Genomic DNA, 16,808 nt, shown 5'->3' with positions numbered 1-16,808 from the left:
GCTGTGTTATTCTCCCAACATATATCCGGATAGTTGAAGTCCCCCATCACCACCAAATCTTGGGCTTTGGATGATTTTGTTAGTTGCTTGAAAAAAGCCTCATCCACTTCTTCCACCTGGTTAGGTGGCCTGTAGTAGACTCCTAGCAGGACATCTCCCTTGTTTTTTGCCCCTTTAAGCCTAACCCAGAGACTCTCAACACTTCCGTCTCCTATGTCCATCTCTACCTCAGTCCAAGTGTGTACATTTTTAATATATAAGGCAACACCTCCTCCCTTTTTCCCCTGTCTATCCTTCCTGAGCAAGCTGTACCCATCCACACCAACATTCCAATCATGTGTATTATCCCACCAAGTTTCAGTGATGCCAACAATGTCATAGTTGTATTTATTTATTAGCACTTCCAGTTCTTCCTGCTTATTCCCCATACTTCTCGCATTTGTATATACGCATCTAAGATACTGGTTTGATCTTTCCTCCCGGTTTTGTCCTGACTCTCCTTTCTCTCTGCCAATATGGCCCACACTCCCTCTCGTTTCCGACCCATCTCCCCGGTCTCCATGTTCCCCACTTACCTGTGGGCTTTGCTCACCTGTCCCCGTCGAACCTAGTTTAAAGCCCTCCTCACTAGGTTAGCCAGTCTGTGTCCGAATAGGGTCTTTCCTCTCCTCGAAAGGTGAACGCCATCTCTGCCTAGCAGTCCTTCCTCGAATAGCATCCCGTGGTCTAGGAAGCCAAAGCCCTCCTGGCGACACCATCTTCGCAGCCAGGCATTCACCTCCATGATGCATCTGTCTCTGCCCGGGCCCCTACCTTTGACAGGAAGAATTGAAGAGAATACCACCTGCGCTCCAAACTCCTTCACCCGTACTCCCAGAGCCCTGTAGTCACTCTTGATCCGCTCAGTGTCACACCGCGCAGTATCATTTGTGCCCACATGGATGAGTAGCATGGGGTAGTAGTCAGAGGGCTGGATAATCCTCGACAATGCCTCCGTAACGTCTCGGATACGGGCCCCCGGCAGGCAGCATACCTCCCGAGATGAGATGTCAGGGCGACAGATGGGCGCCTCCGTCCCCCTCAGCAGAGAGTCTCCAACCACCACTACCCTACGTTTCCTATTTGCAGTGGTGGCAGCAGACTTTCCAGCCTTAGGGGTACGAGGCTTCTCCTCTTTTACTGTAGGGAGTGATTCCTTCTTTCCTGTGTCAAGAAGAGCATAACGGTTACCTATAACCACGGCAGGAGGGTTCGGAGCAAGGGTGGAGCACTGCCTGCTGCCAGAAGTAACCAGCTGCCAGTGTCCACCCTGAGCCATCTCCTCCTCCACCAGTGGTGTATCAGCAGTCCTGTGTACTGGGACAGCTACCTCAGCTGTCTCCACATGGACACTGTCGAGGAATTGCTCATGGATACGGATGCTCCTCAACCTAGCCACCTCCTCCTGTAGCTCTCCCACCTGCTGCCTGAGAGATTCCACCAGCAGGCACCTCTCACATTGGATGGTCCCCCCAGCCTGGATATCAGTAAGTGGAAATTGCAAGTTACAGTCTCTGCAAAACCACACCAGGATCTGGGTAGAGGCATCCATGCTTAGGCACTCTGTCTGGCTACAGGCACAGGTGGAGGAGACAGCAGCAGTGCTGGCACAGGTGTTGCGGGTCTTCCTAACCATCGTAAGCCTCCCTCTGTCAAACTCCCGTCTGCAGCCCCCTGTCAGCTGAAAGGGTTGTTTAAGCGAAAAGTTATGAATGTAGTTGCTTTATAGGTATTAAGGGGAATCAAGAGAAAACAGATGGAACCGGCAAGGGACCCTCACCCCCTTCCTGCTCCCCTTCCAAACTCCCTTGCGAAACTCCCTGTTAGCAGCCCCTGGTCGCTTGTGCTCTGCTTTATAAAGCCCTGGCCTGTATGAATGCCCCGCCCACTGATAAAGGCTCAGCCACTTACCAGAGACTTCTAGCTTTCAAACCTTCCAACTGCCAGCCACAGCACACGGTCCTTCAAACAACCAAAACAAACAAACAGACTGACAAACACAAGCTCATTGATGATAACTGAAATTTATGAAAGCAAGAAAAATGCTGTTTGAAAAGTTATTAGGGTTTGATTTAAGGATATTTACTTTGTATTTTTTGTTATATGATATTGACAGTTTGTGTTTTAACAGTTATAAAGCTTTAACTTTTTGAATCTCAATGTCTGGTGTCATTAAATAATTGTCTAACCCCTCCAATGGGTGAGTCCCTTCATTTCCTGCAACAGTGAAAAGTTAAATCCATAAAAACAAAAATAAAAAAGCATAACAATAACCATCAATATTGTCCATCAAAATGATTTTTAAAAAATTAAATTTTGCTAAGCCTAATTGTAGCAATATTTTACATTTATTTCAAAAGTGAAACACTTTAAAAAAAAATTTGGGTTGCTGAATGATAATATCCTGATCTATCACGTCACTTACAAAACACAAGCACTTAAAAGTAAGGAAATGAATAATTAAGACCATTGTAAATCTTACACTGCCCACATGATAAGCAAATGATTCTCACGTATAAAGTAATGCATATTTCATCACAACACAACAACCGTCACTCTGAAAGAATGCTATTCCTTTTGGATAAGAGATAATGGATGTTGTGAATGGTCAGTATGATTTCATTCATTTTTAAGATGCTTGCAATAATGTCACTGCTTTGCACCACTTAGCACTGCTTCAGACTAAAAATGAGGAAGCCAAGAAAGCACAAACAAAAGCAAATAGATGTATACAATATTTTAATTGAGGGAAATGGTAGATACCATTACAGAAAAAACACATTACATTTTTATTTTTATGAAGGTTTGGCTAGAGCGAAGTCTGTTCCTACAAAGACCTACTCCAATGAAGTTGTCACATTATGGTACAGGCCACCTGATGTTCTCCTTGGATCTTCAGAATATTCAACTCAAATTGACATGTGGTAGGTTTCTTTTGGTCAGATTTTAATTTTGTTCATACTCAAGTTGATGTGTTATAACTGTCTGTTAATTCTTATAACGGAGTATAACGGCTCCCTCAGAATTTCAGACAACTTCTACAGGGTTACATTTAAGATATGATAAATAAAATTGTTAATAAAGAAAGTTGCTAACAATGCATCAATAGTGCGATTCAATATTTAAATCCAGTTTGACATGATGGCATTATGATATTATATTGATTAAATATTTATTTTAAATGTTTAGTTTATCGTAGTTCCCTTTGCTTTGTGTGTGTGTGTTTTGGAAGGAAAATATATAATCTATGTATTGCAGAGGTTTTGTTTAGCACTTGTGAACTGTTTGGCTGTTATTTTCCTCATTTACATCAATATTTCCAATAGAGGCATATAGTTAATGGCAAATATTGTTAATCCACAAAGATATTGAGGAGCTGAATGTTTTAAAAGATAAGTTTTTTTTAGTTTATTTTTTTCTTTCTTACTTATTCATCTTTCTTTTTCTTTGTCTTTATAAAGGGGTGTTGGATGCATATTTTTCGAAATGGCATCTGGAAGACCTCTCTTTCCTGGTTCAACTGTTGAAGATGAACTGCACTTAATTTTCAGACTTTTGGGTAAATTGAATATTGTTACCAATAATATTACACTTGTAGATTTACTTCACCCTTCTAAGAGAGGATTTTTTAAAAAGAATTTGTAACTACAAGGTACAGAGCAGATCCTTTTTCTATAAAGAGGGAATAAACTTTGATGTTGCATTTAGGTGAAGATGAATACAACGTTACTCATTTTGTATAAGGTTGAATTGGTACATTTTAAACAAAATGACTGAAGTTGGAAAACAGTCGTCCCTTTTTGATGGTGATACGTTACAGGGCTAAATGCTTAAAATTTATTTCTAAGTCTTGCCTATGATTAATATAACTTATATAGATTTAATTTGTTTTGATTTAAACACAGGAACTCCTTCTCAAGAAACATGGCCGGGCATTTCTTCCAATGATGAATTTAGGAACTACAACTTTCCCAAATACAAACCACAGCCTCTAATCAACCATGCACCAAGGTATTTTATGTTTCATTACTAGAATTTCTACTTGTACAGTGGCTGCTATATTTTTGTGTCTGTGCACCTATTTTTACACAAGAATAAGTTCTTCTTCGAGTGCTTGCTCATATCCATTCCATTAGGTGTGTGCGCGCCGCGTGCACGATCGTCGGAAGATTTTCTACCCTAGCAACACCGGCGGGTCGGCTGTGGAGCCCCCTAGAGTGGCGCCTTCATGGCGCTGAATATATACCCCAGCCGACCCGGCGCCCCCTCAGTTCCTTCTTACCGCCCCTGACGGTCGTTGGAACTGTGGAGCGCGGCATAGCTGTTCTCCACTCTCCCTAGCTTAGTTAGTTATTCGCATTTGTAGTTATAGTTATAGTTCTAGTGTTTGTAGTTTAATAGTTAAGTAGCTTTAAAGTTGTCAGATTTGTTATTATAGTCCAGGGGACTAAGGGGGTCGTCTCCCCCTTTCTCCCCCGGCCGCGGGCCCGGGCTCATGCCCAGAGCTCCCGGCTTCAAGCAGTGCACCTCCTGCGCTAAACCTATGCCCACGAGCGACCCGCACGACTCCTGTCTGAAGTGCCTGGGAGAGTCCCACCAAACAGATAAGTGCAAGATCTGTAAGGCCTTCAGACCAAGGACCAAGAAAGAGCGGGACTTTCGGCTCCGGCAACTCCTGATGGAGGCGGCACTTAGCCCGGACACTCCCTCTACGAGCCAGGCCCCGGCGCCTAGCGCCTCGGTGCGCAGTGCCCCAGCAGCACCGGCAATGCCGACAGCGCGGGTGGTGTCGGAAAAACCTCCCCGGCACCGGACCTCATCGGCACCGCAGCAGGTACCTCGACGCCGGTCATTATCCCCGGGGCATAAAAAAGCCCATAAGACGGGGACCTCTGTGCCGAAGACGCCGGCTCCCCCAGTGCCGGGGGTAGAGCCGAGTGCGCCGGTGGAGCACCGGAAACAGGTGCCTCCAGCACTGTCGACTCCGGCACCGAGGCCGTTGAGTCCGGTGCAGATAGCGTCTCCACCGAGACGGCGGTAATACAACTCCCGTCGACTCCGGAGACCTTCGTGGCGGCGAGAGACTTGATAGCTCTCACGGAGCCGGCACCGCCTCAACCACTGGCACCGACGGCACCGTTGACTCGCCCGGTCCAGTCAAGGGGGAAACCTGCCTTGATGCGCCCTCCATCACAAGGGCTGGAACCTCGGCACCGGTCCAGGTCCAGAAGCAGGTCCCCACGCCGCTCGCAGTCCCAGCACCGAATATCACCTCGGCACCGGTCGTACTCGCGGCCAAGATCTTCGTCGCGGCACCGTTCTACGTCTCGGCACCGCTATGATCGTCGGCACCGATCAACGTCGAGACGTAGTTCTCGGCACCGCTACAGTCGACGCTCGACGTCGAGAGGCCGCTCCCGGCACCGGGCATACTCCAGGTCCTCGTCAAGGTCCAGATCCGACTCCCGGCACCGACGAGGTCATCGGCACCGATCGCGGTCCCGGCACCGTTCGCCGGCACCGCGCAGAGATAGATCATCTCCGGACCGGTACCGTGCGGCACCGCAGCCCACGGGGATCGTTTCGTCTCTTTCGGCACCGCCATGGCCGTCAAGATCAGTGTCTCGCTCCTCGGAGGACCTGTCGAGATCGGCATACCCCCCTCAAGGGCAAGCCGAGGAACGGAACTTGGGCCATTGGCAGGAGATGGCAGAGGACCACTCTCATGGACCATCTCACTGGTCGTTTTGGACCCCGTGGGCGTACCACCAGGAGCAAGGGGCTCCAATACCATCGACCTCTCGCTCGGGTCACTCGGTTAGAAGGGCCCCAGAATCCACCATCTCTCGGCCTCCGCCAGGGGGCATGGAGGCTTCCGTGTCCACGCTACCTGACACCATAGACCCAAGTACAGGTGATGCTCCGGCCCAAGAGCAGGGGGATCAGGACCCCCCCTTGGATCCAGTACCACCGGAGGCATCTTCCTCCTCCTCTCCGGATGAGGCAGTGGCGGGCACTTCATGTACAGGTCCCCCTCCGATAGATCTTCGGGCTCACCAGGATCTCCTGCGTAGGATGGCCCGTAATATGGACCTGCAGGTGGAGGAGATAGTGGAAGTGCAGGACCCTATCGTGAACATCCTCGGAGCGGATGCCCCATCGAGGGTGGCGTTACCCCTGATCCGCACGATTCAAACCAATGCGGATACGATATGGCAAACTCCTGCCTCTATCCCACCCACAGCGAGAGGGGTGGAAAGGAAATACTTTGTCCCGTCTAAGGACTACGGGTACTTGTATACCCACCCCCAACCGTGTTCACTGGTGGTGGCATCAGTGAACGCACGAGAGCGCCACGGCCAGCAGGCGGCAGCGCCTAAATCAAAAGAGGCTAAGCGGCTCGATTTGTTTGGCCGTAAGGTTTACTCAGCCGGAGGGCTGCAACTTAGAGCGGCGAACCAACAGGCGCTACTGAGCCGCTACAATTTTAACTCCTGGAACTCTATGGGGAAGTTTAAGGAGTTGATCCCCCAAGAGTCCAGGGAAGAGTTTGGAGCCATGGTAGAGGAGGGTAAGAAGGTGGCTCGGACCTCCTTGCAGGCCTCCTTGGACATAGCGGACTCGGCTGCGAGGACCCTGGCTTCGGGTATCGCTATGCGGAGGATCTCCTGGCTTCAAGTTTCGGGTTTGCCTCCGGAGCTGCAGCAAACCCTACAGGATCTGCCCTTTGAGGGACATGGATTGTTCTCGGACAAGACGGACTCTCGCCTGCAGAGCCTCAAGGACTCGAGAACAAACATGCGCTCCCTGGGGATGCATGTTGTGGGACCTCAGCGCAGACCGTTTAGGCCGCAGCCTCAGCGCTTCTACCCCCCCCCCCCCGCCTCGTCAGAGACAAGACTCGGCCCGGAGGCGAGGGCGAGGTGGTAGGAGAAGGTGGACCGGCCCTCAACCCGGCCAGAACCAGGGGCCACCTAGACCACCTTCAGGCCCCAGGCAGAACTTTTGAAGGTGCGGTCGAGGACGGCGCCCCAGTCATCCCCCAGGATCCAGCCCCCTCCTTTCGGGATCGTCTCTCCCACTTCCACCGTGCTTGGTCCCTTATAACTTCGGACCGTTGGGTCCTCCGCACGGTGGAGAGGGGATACGCTATCCAGTTTTCTTCTATCCCCCCCTCCCACCCCCCTTCCCCGTCCCTCTTCAGGGACCCTTCTCACGAGCAACTTCTTATACAGGAGGTTTCTACGCCCCTGGCCATGGGAGCCATAGAGGAGGTTCCGATAGAGTTAAGGGGCAGGGGATTTTATTCCCGTTACTTCCTGATCCCCAAGTCCAAAGGAGGTCTGCGGCCCATCTTGGACTTGCGCGGACTCAACAAATTCGTAGTAAAGTTGAAGTTCCGCATGGTCTCTTTGGGGGCCATTATCCCTTCCCTCGATCCTGGAGACTGGTTCGCCGCCCTCGACATGAAAGACGCATACTTTCACATCTCAATCTACCCACCTCACAGACGCTTCCTGCGATTCGTGGTAAACACGGTGCACTACCAATTTGCAGTCCTTCCCTTCGGCCTATCCTCGGCCCCAAGAGTGTTCACGAAATGTATGGCTGTCGTGGCAGCGTACCTTCGTCGGCAAGGGATACAGGTGTTCCCGTACCTAGACGACTGGCTGGTACGCGGTCGCACCAAAGAGCAAGTTCAAGCTCACGTCCACAGAATAGTGCACACATTCAACGAGTTGGGCATCCTACTCAACAAGGACAAATCCACTCTAGAACCTACCCAGAGAATAGAATTCATCGGCGCAGTTCTAGACTCCAGACGTGCACAAGCCATCCTGCCAGACAACCGCTTTGGCACCATCATGAACCTCATTCAAGGGCTCAAGGCCTTCCCAACTACCACGGTGAGGTCGTGCCTTACCCTGCTGGGTCACATGGCTTCCTGCACGTACGTAACCAGGCATGCCAGACTTCGGCTTCGCCCACTCCAGACCTGGGTGTCATCAATATACCGTCCACATCGGGACAGCCTGAACATGGTGGTCACGGTCCCGAACTCGGTCCTGGCCTCCCTCACCTGGTGGCTAGATCACAATGTGGTCTGCGAGGGGATGCCATTTCACGCCCCACAACCCTCTCTGCACCTGGTCACAGACGCTTCATCTCTGGGTTGGGGCGCCCATCTCAACGAACACCATACCCAGGGCCTGTGGACTGCACCCCAGTTAGCCCTGCACATCAATGTTCGGGAACTGATGGCGGTGCGCCTGGCGTGCCAGGCATTTCTCAATCTCCTACGTGGCCGCTGTGTGTTAGTTCTCATCGACAACACCACGGCCATGTTTTACATCAACAAGCAAGGAGGAGCACGTTCATCAATTCTATGCGAAGAGGCCATTCGCCTGTGGGACTTCTGCATCGCCCACTCAATTCATCTCACGGCATCGTTCCTCCCTGGAGTCCAGAACACTCTGGCGGACCGACTCAGCAGATCCTTCCAGACGCACGAGTGGTCTATCCGTCCGGACATCATACATTCCATCTTCCAGAAGTGGGGGTTTCCCCAGATAGACCTGTTTGCATCTCGAGACAACAGGAAGTGCCACGTATTCTGCTCCCTACAAGGTCGAGCTCCGGGCTCCCTCTCGGATGCGTTTCTCCTTCCCTGGAAAGACCACCTGTTTTATGCATTCCCTCCGTTTCCTCTGGTCCACAAGGTACTGCTCAAATTGCGCAGAGACCAGGCACAGGTAATTCTGATCGCTCCAGCGTGGCCGAGACAACATTGGTACACCACGCTGTTGGAACTCTCGGTTCAGACACCGATCCCGCTTCCATTATGTCCGGATCTCATTTCCCAGGACCACGGTCGGCTGTGTCACCCCGACCTGCAATCACTCCACCTCACAGCGTGGCTGCTCCATGGTTCACCCAGGCAGAGCGGCAATGCTCGCACTCTGTCCAACAGATTCTGCTAAGCAGTAGGAAGCCCTCAACACGGACCACGTACCTGGCCAAGTGGAAACGGTTCTCCTGTTGGTGCGAACAACGAGCCACGCCCCCGTTGCAGGCACCTATTCCTCTCATCTTGGAATATCTCCTCTCCCTAAAACAGCAAGGGTTGGCGATATCTTCAATCAGAGTTCACCTGGCTGCTATATCAGCCTTTCACCCAGGGGAACTCGCGTCCTCGGTATTCTCTAACCCGATGGTCGTTAGATTCCTCAAGGGCTTAGACCGGACGTACCCACAACAGCGTCAGCCCGTCCCGACGTGGGACCTTAATCTGGTTCTCTCCAAACTCACAGGTCCTCCATTCGAACCACTAGCCACCTGTTCACTTTTGTACCTATCCTGGAAGACAGCCTTCCTCGTAGCCATCACCTCAGCAAGGCGCGTTTCTGAACTCAGGGCGCTTACATCCGAGCCCCCTTATACAGTTTTCCATAAGGATAAAGTGCAGCTTCGTCCACATCCTGCCTTTCTCCCTAAGGTGGTTTCTCCATTTCATATCAACCAGGACATATTTCTCCCGGTCTTTTATCCCAAACCACATGCCACTCGCCAGGATCAACGTTTGCATTCCCTGGACGTACGAAGGGCCCTGGCCTTCTATATTGACCACACAAAGCACTTTAGAAAGACGACGCAACTCTTCGTTGCAGTGGCCGACCGAATGAAAGGCTCACCGGTCTCCTCACAACGACTATCCTCCTGGATTACGTCTTGCATCCGGACTTGCTATGACCTGGCAGGTGTCTCAGCACCGCACCTCACCGCTCACTCCACGAGGGCCCAAGCCTCTTTGACTGCTTTCCTGGCACATGTTCCGATCCAGGACATTTGTAGAGCGGCGGTTTGGTCATCAGTCCACACGTTTACAGCTCACTATGCACTAGTGCAGCAGTCCAGGGACGATGCTGCATTCGGGTCAGCAGTTTTGCACACAGCAATGTCTCACTCCGACCCCACCACCTAAGTTGGGCTTGGGAGTCACCTAATGGAATGGATATGAGCAAGCACTCGAAGAAGAAAAGACTGTTACTCACCGTTGTAACTGTTGTTCTTCGAGATGTGTTGCTCATATCCATTCCAAACCCGCCCCCCGTCCCCACTGTCGGAGTAGCCGGCAAGAAGGAACTGAGGGGGCGCCGGGTCGGCTGGGGTATATATTCAGCGCCATGAAGGCACCACTCTAGGGGGCTCCACAGCCGACCCGCCGGTGTTGCTAGGGTAGAAAATCTTCCGACGATCGTGCACGCGGCGCGCACACACCTAATGGAATGGATATGAGCAACACATCTTGAAGAACAACAGTTACAACGGTGAGTAACCGTCTTTTTCCATGTGTACTGTGCTGTTACATGTTAACTATATGTCCCTTAAAAGACCACATGTCAAACTATCTTGCTATAGGCTGAAGTTAATGGTATCTAGCAGAGTTCATTAATTTGAGATTTAGCACTGCTGAGTTCCTGATTACTCAGAGCACTGTAAATCCAAACACTGAGACTCAATAGTGGCATATATAACTATAAGTGTTATTTATAATGTCTACATAGTAGGACTATTCACATTGCACCTACTGAATTCCCAAAGTCCTGTCCCATCATGTGGTAGGATTATTGTAAAATCTGGGAAGAATTCTTTGATGCAGTCTCTTCTGTGGTGGTTCTAAAGCCCTGGTTAGGAATCTGAAGAGTCTGTATCTAGTACATTTCAAGTATTATTGCCATAACTGAACTTTTCAGCAAAGCCAAACACATGATGGAGCACGTTTCTTTTGATTGTAAAGAAACATAGGTTTGCACTCTTGCTCTCCTATCCAATCAGTGGGTTTAGGTTTTAAAAACTATTGGGAAACAATAAAATTGCTAATGTCAGGTGACCTTGTCAGACTATTGAGTCACAATCCAAGGGTCAGGGTCCTTCTCTATCTCCCCACTGATTTATCATCAGTAAATTCTACAACTCGTGTTCACAGTCAGTCTTTTGAGATGTTGGGATATCTTTATGTACGTACATATACATATACACAAACACACAGAAGATGTTCAGGTGTAAGTATTACTTTAATTTTTAATTAAATTAATTTTGTTTTGAAGTGGGATATAATCTTATGAAATCCACTCCATTCTAACTCTGCACTTATGAATATTGCTCACTAAACTATTTGGTGTTTTTTGTTATTTCTAGGCTAGACTCCGAAGGAATTGAATTGATAGCAAAGTTTCTTCAGGTAAGATGCTTTCCATGTCTTTTAAAATGTATTTTTGGATTCCTTTTTAAAGGCTCAAATCCACAAAATCAGTTATATCATATATGCAGTTGAAGTTTGACTAGGGCATTAAGTATAGTTGATGACAGGTTCACTGTGTGTTGGCTAAGGCTAAGATTTTTTCAGTTACTTTAGTAAAAGTCATGAACAGGGAATAAACAAAAATTCACAGAGCCTGTGAACTGTCAGTTACGTTACTAAAAATAACCAGAGGCAGGGCTAGGTATGGGGGAGGAATGGAGTTCCATTGTGGGGTGGAGCTGACAGGCTGAGCCCTCCCGCCATGGCAGAGGGCACAGCCCCGACTCCAGTGGCTGCAGTGGGGGGCGCAGCCATCGGTGTTACAGACCTTGCTCCAGAGCTGGCCCAGCTGCCAGGCAGGGATGTGCAGCCCTACTGCAGCCCCAGCCAAGTCCCGGCCGCAGTGGCGGGGGCACACAGTCCCAGCTGCAGCCTCCGGGGCTGGGGCGCACGGCCCTGGCTGCAGCCCCACCAAGCCCGGGATGCCGCGAGGCTGGGGTGCGCAGCCCCGCCAAGCCCGGGAGGCTGCAGGGCTAGGGCACGCAGCCCCCATCAAGCTTGGAATGCAGTGGGGCTGCAGCTCACAGCCCCAGTTGCAGACCCCACCAAGTCTTGGACAACGCCGGGCAGGGGCACACGGCCTCAGCTGCAGCTCCCGGAGGAAGCCGTGGGGCTAGGGCTGCAGGGTCCTTGTTCCAGCCAGCACCTGTTGCAGGGGAGAGATACACAGTCCCGCCTCCTTCTGAATCCCTAGAGGCCACGGAGGTCCAGCAAAGTCATGGAATCCGTCACTGCCGTGACCTATGTGACTAAATCATAGCCTTAGTGGTGGCTAACTGAGTGGGTTGTAGTCCACTTACTCCCCAAGAGTTCAGGGATTGTTCTCTAATTTTACATGGCCACATTTTTCTTTTCCTGGCTTTTATAAAATAAAAAGTAATCCATATAGCTGAATTCTCACTACATTGGTTAATAATTAAAGCTGAATTCAGCAAACCTAGGCTTGTAGCACATAGTGAACAGCAAAATGTGCCAAGGAGAGAAGAAGGTTAAGATACCCAAGAATCAGACTAAAATCTTAAAAAAATAGAATGTAAAAAGAGAGCATTTAGGTACAGTAATTTTATTATACATATGAATTTAATAAATATGGTTCTGGCTAACAAGTGCACCTCATGGTTAGGCTTTGCCTTTCTGCGTTCAGGCAGCAAGTTGGACTGTATGTGCTTCCTTTCCACATTGGAAGTCATTTTAGATGTAAGCTGAGTCCTAGGGATTAGGCTGAGGAATCTGCCCCAAATCATTGGCTGTATGGTGGGAGCCCTGTAACTGAACTATGGACCCAGTTAAATGTGTGGTATGTGAGATGAGTTGAAGATATTCTGCCTGTACTTAGTATAATATTAAGAAAGTTGCACCCTGCTGCTGTATCTGTCTTTTATTCAAACACTGCCTGCAGCTCGTGCCTGAAATTGGTTCTTGCATGCTCAACAAGTTTTCTTAGTAAAAAGAGTGAGAGAGACACCTTATTTCATTTCAGCTCAATATGAGCATATACAAATAACCCAATTTCAATCTTTTAATTAATTGTCCTAGAAAAACTGAAAGGAAAGCGAAATTATATTTTTGATTAAATCTTTTGTGTTAACAGTATGAATCTAAGAAAAGAGTTTCGGCAGAAGAGGCCATGAAACACGCATACTTCAGAAGTCTAGGATCAAGGATACATGCTTTGCCTGAAAGTAAGAGAAATAAAAAAGTAGTAATGTGCCATTGACCTTGGTTGATAATATCTTTATTTTATTAATAGTAGCACAAAGCATTATCTAAATTAAATTCTAAAAATACCAAAGATCTTTTGACATGGTTTGTCGGTATTTAAACAGATAAAAGTATGTTACATGGGTAACTTTCTTAGGCAAAACTCTGAAAGACAAATCAACAGCATAAATTCAAAATATAATGGATTTTCTATTTACATGAGTTGTTAAAGAAATTTTTGTTGCTTTGCATAGAAGAAAAATATAGTTTATAATGAGTAGATTTGTGAGTGAGACTTTTGTGTGTCTTGTTTTTACTTGCAGGGTGCCCACTTCATGAAGAAAACTCATGAGATATCAAGGCACATTAGTGGGCTCAGATATTTATCAGCATTTTAGGGGAGGTAGTTTTATCTATTCCAGATGAGGATGCGCTTTTTCCAGATTTATACTGGTGTAACTGAGAATAGAATTTCGTCATTAAAATTTAATCACATTTGAGTGCAAACTTAATTTTCTTTTATTGTTACAGGTGTCTCAATATTCAGTCTGAAAGAGATTCAGTTGCAGAAAGACCCTGGCTTTCGAAATTCCTCTTACCCCGAGACAGGTATGGAAACATTCATCATGGTATTTCTCATGTTTTCAATCTAGAGTGCTGTGCTAGATGCGCTATAAACTGAAAATAATGTGTAAAAAATTATTTTTGTGAATATATGGAAATTATTTATTCAGATTCATAAAATACATATACAGTTAAGCATACAAAAACAAATGAGTTTTACTTGAGATGGGAAGGGACAAGTAGCATAAAAACTGCACTTAAAAACAGTCACTGACTGACTGCTGAATAACTTACCTGATGCACAATGGAAGGAGCACCAAATATATTGCGGCAAAGGACAGAGAATACACTGGACTGCATTAGCAAGAGATTTAATATAGGATCAGATATTACAGCAAAGGACACTTATAGAAACACATCTCAGGAGAGTGGTGTAACAGTGTGTGTTGTAAGAATGCTTCAGTTTTTTAACAGAATTCATGTTCTGTTTTAGCACATGGGAAGAACAGAAGGCAGAGCATGCTTTTTTAAAGGTGGTAATGCAGTTTCAAGCCCAAGAGTATCTCATCAATCAAGGACTCAGAACTGAAGTTTCTTTCGGTGGACTTGGAATCTCAGTTTGTCTACACTGTCCTCTTCGCAGTGGAGTCTTTTTATTTCCAACATGCAGATTATGTTTTTATATTTGTTGTCACAGTGTGACAATTTTTTGTACAGTTGGTTTTAAGGTCTCCTCTGCCATTAGAGCCAGTAGGTTACAGCTATTGATGTAACTGTAGCTGCAATTTTTGTGCAGAACTGAGAAACACAGTGCATTATTTATTGCGGAATCATTGCTGCTAAATAACTACTGTCTGTATAGTTAACACAACAGTTGAATGCCTGAAAAAGTTGCAATGGCTTTAGAATATGTGAATGCATCTGTTTCTCTTCATAAACTGTTTTACTGCTGCAGTTTTGTATTTTTTAAACTGCAGTGTTTCCTGGAATGTAAACATAGCTTTGCTTGACTATAGGTGAATCATCTTTAACACTCTAAGTTCATAGCACTTAATTCCTTATTTAACATTGGCAATACAGTAGATGAAATATTATAAAGCACATTTTGTTTTAAGAGAGTTGATTCAAACAAGTGAATGGTTATCTATTATTTGCTCTCAGATCTTATATCAGTTACAGGTAAAGGAGATGGGATGATAAATTTTGTCAGGATTTACTCTGATTGAAGATATTTGCACATTATTGTGCATATGGTTCCTCCTGATGCAATGACTTTTTTACCTGATTTTTAACCTAGTTAGAAATATAAATAGTAAAAAGATCATTCATGTACATTATGCCCTGTTTTTCTTTTGAAACTATTTTTGTCTTTACAAGAGAACAGGATGACTAATTACAAGAGCATGGGAATAATGTCCCATTTCCCACCCTCTTGTTGCTCCCTCATTACGACATTACACCTCTACCCCGATATAACGCAGTCCTCGGGGGCCAAAAAATCTCACTTCCTTATAGGTGAGACCGCGTTATATCGGGTTCGGTCCAGTACAACGTACTGGCAAGAGCTGGTACACCGTGCCGGACTGGACCGGCTTCCTCGGAGGTGATTTAAAGGGCCTGGTGCTCCAGCCACTGCAGGGAGCCCCGGGCCCTTTAAATCACCGCCGGAGCTCCGGCAGCGGGGATTTAAAGGGCCTGGGGCTCCCCGCAGTGGCCGGAGCCTCTGGCCCTTTAAATAACCGCCCAAGCCCGGGCTCTGGCAGCTGGGCTTGGGGGGTGATTTAAAGGGCCTGGGGCTCCATACGAATTTGGATATAACACGGTAAAACAGCGGGGCTCGGGTGGCGCTTTAAACGGCCCGGGGCTCCCTGCTGCTTTACCATGTTATATCCGAATTCGTGTTATATCGGGTCGCGTTCTATCGGGGTAGAGGTGTATTCACTTGAAATCAACTGGAAAGATGCAAGTACATACTTGATAAGAACTCACTATATACTACAGACATTTGAAAACATGGGAACTTAGAGGGTTTTTAAGATCTTAGATGTTATCTGTTTACCAGAGATAGTAAACATGTTACTACTATGCTTATGCATCTCAGTGAGTATCATAAGTACACCCTTGGTAATGGTAACTATTTTTAAGCATTTGTGTTACCTTTATGAACTTATTTGTTTAGTGCATCTTAAAGAGACTGTAAATCTTTATTGGTATATTTTGAAATGGTCATGTAAATCTTTGGCTGGTATATCATGAATATAGTCATAGATAACTTAATTTTTTCCTGACATTCACTGTAAAACATTCAGGGGTCCTACCATTTCGGATCAGGAAATCTTGTAGTTTATTGTTATTTAACAGTATTAAGTGAATTTTTGTATATTTCATTTTAACTTTATTTGTGAATAGTGATTGTGGCATGTTTGGGAGCGTTTTATTAATATTTCTTGATACTGGTAAATTTAATTGGGATTTTTTTTTATTTTCTGGAAGAGACAAACTCATGTGTAATGGTGAATATTGGACCACTACTGCTTTTCAGCATTTGTAAACTGGTTTTATGTTAAAGAAACCCTGTAGGCCTAACAAACTGCTGTTATTTCTAACTGACAGACCTGTATTAATATTGTACTTTTGAAAGTATAAATATTATATGGAATTCCTTGGTTTTGTTTTGAAGTTTATAATTACAAGGCTCTGTGTTGTTAAAATATGGATTTGGTGAACTGCAGTTTTTTGGGGAGTTGTTAGTACATTTTTAGCCAGCTCCATAAATAGCAGGGCAGATTGATTCTAAACTTAGCTTATCACTAACTCTCATAACATTGAAGCAGTAGCAGTGGCATCAGCCAGACTCTTCAGTAACTGCTCCTAGAAGGGATTTTACCAGGCAAAATGGCTTCATTGTAATTACTGAGAGTTCAGTTCTTCAGTTAAAGGAAACATCCCACGGATGTCAGGTAGGCGTTTTGCCTAAGACTCAGGGTCCAATGCATATATGTGCCTCCCATTGATATCAGTGGGAGAGCTCTAAGTACATCGAAGGGCAGAATTTTCCTGCGAGGAAGAACTGAAAAGATTGTCCCTAGATAACTTATATTTTTGTACGTTCAGTATTGAAATCTGATATAGACTGCAGTGT

At 46.7% G+C, this 16,808-nt stretch overlaps 1 protein-coding gene across 2 annotated transcripts in view; it reads left to right on the top strand.

The window, feature by feature from the left end:
- The window catches only part of CDK17 (cyclin dependent kinase 17), a 164,001-nt gene extending 148,757 nt beyond the window's left edge, over positions 1-15,244 (top strand). For both annotated transcript variants that reach the window (XM_034773222.1, XM_034773232.1), the window contains exons 11-17: positions 2,843-2,963; positions 3,501-3,598; positions 3,945-4,050; positions 11,239-11,281; positions 12,993-13,083; positions 13,634-13,711; positions 14,160-15,244. In XM_034773222.1, the coding sequence (XP_034629113.1) occupies positions 2,843-2,963; positions 3,501-3,598; positions 3,945-4,050; positions 11,239-11,281; positions 12,993-13,083; positions 13,634-13,711; positions 14,160-14,197 (575 nt within the window). In that variant the 3' untranslated portion in view covers positions 14,198-15,244. The remainder of the gene's footprint in view (positions 1-2,842; positions 2,964-3,500; positions 3,599-3,944; positions 4,051-11,238; positions 11,282-12,992; positions 13,084-13,633; positions 13,712-14,159) is intronic.
- Positions 15,245-16,808: the final 1,564 nt, after the last annotated feature.

This window comes from Trachemys scripta, chromosome 1 (genome assembly GCF_013100865.1).
Source record: "Trachemys scripta elegans isolate TJP31775 chromosome 1, CAS_Tse_1.0, whole genome shotgun sequence".
Classification (NCBI taxonomy): Eukaryota; Metazoa; Chordata; order Testudines; family Emydidae; genus Trachemys; species Trachemys scripta.
The sequence above is the reverse complement of the archived record's forward strand: the minus strand, read 5'-3'. Positions and strand labels throughout refer to the sequence as shown.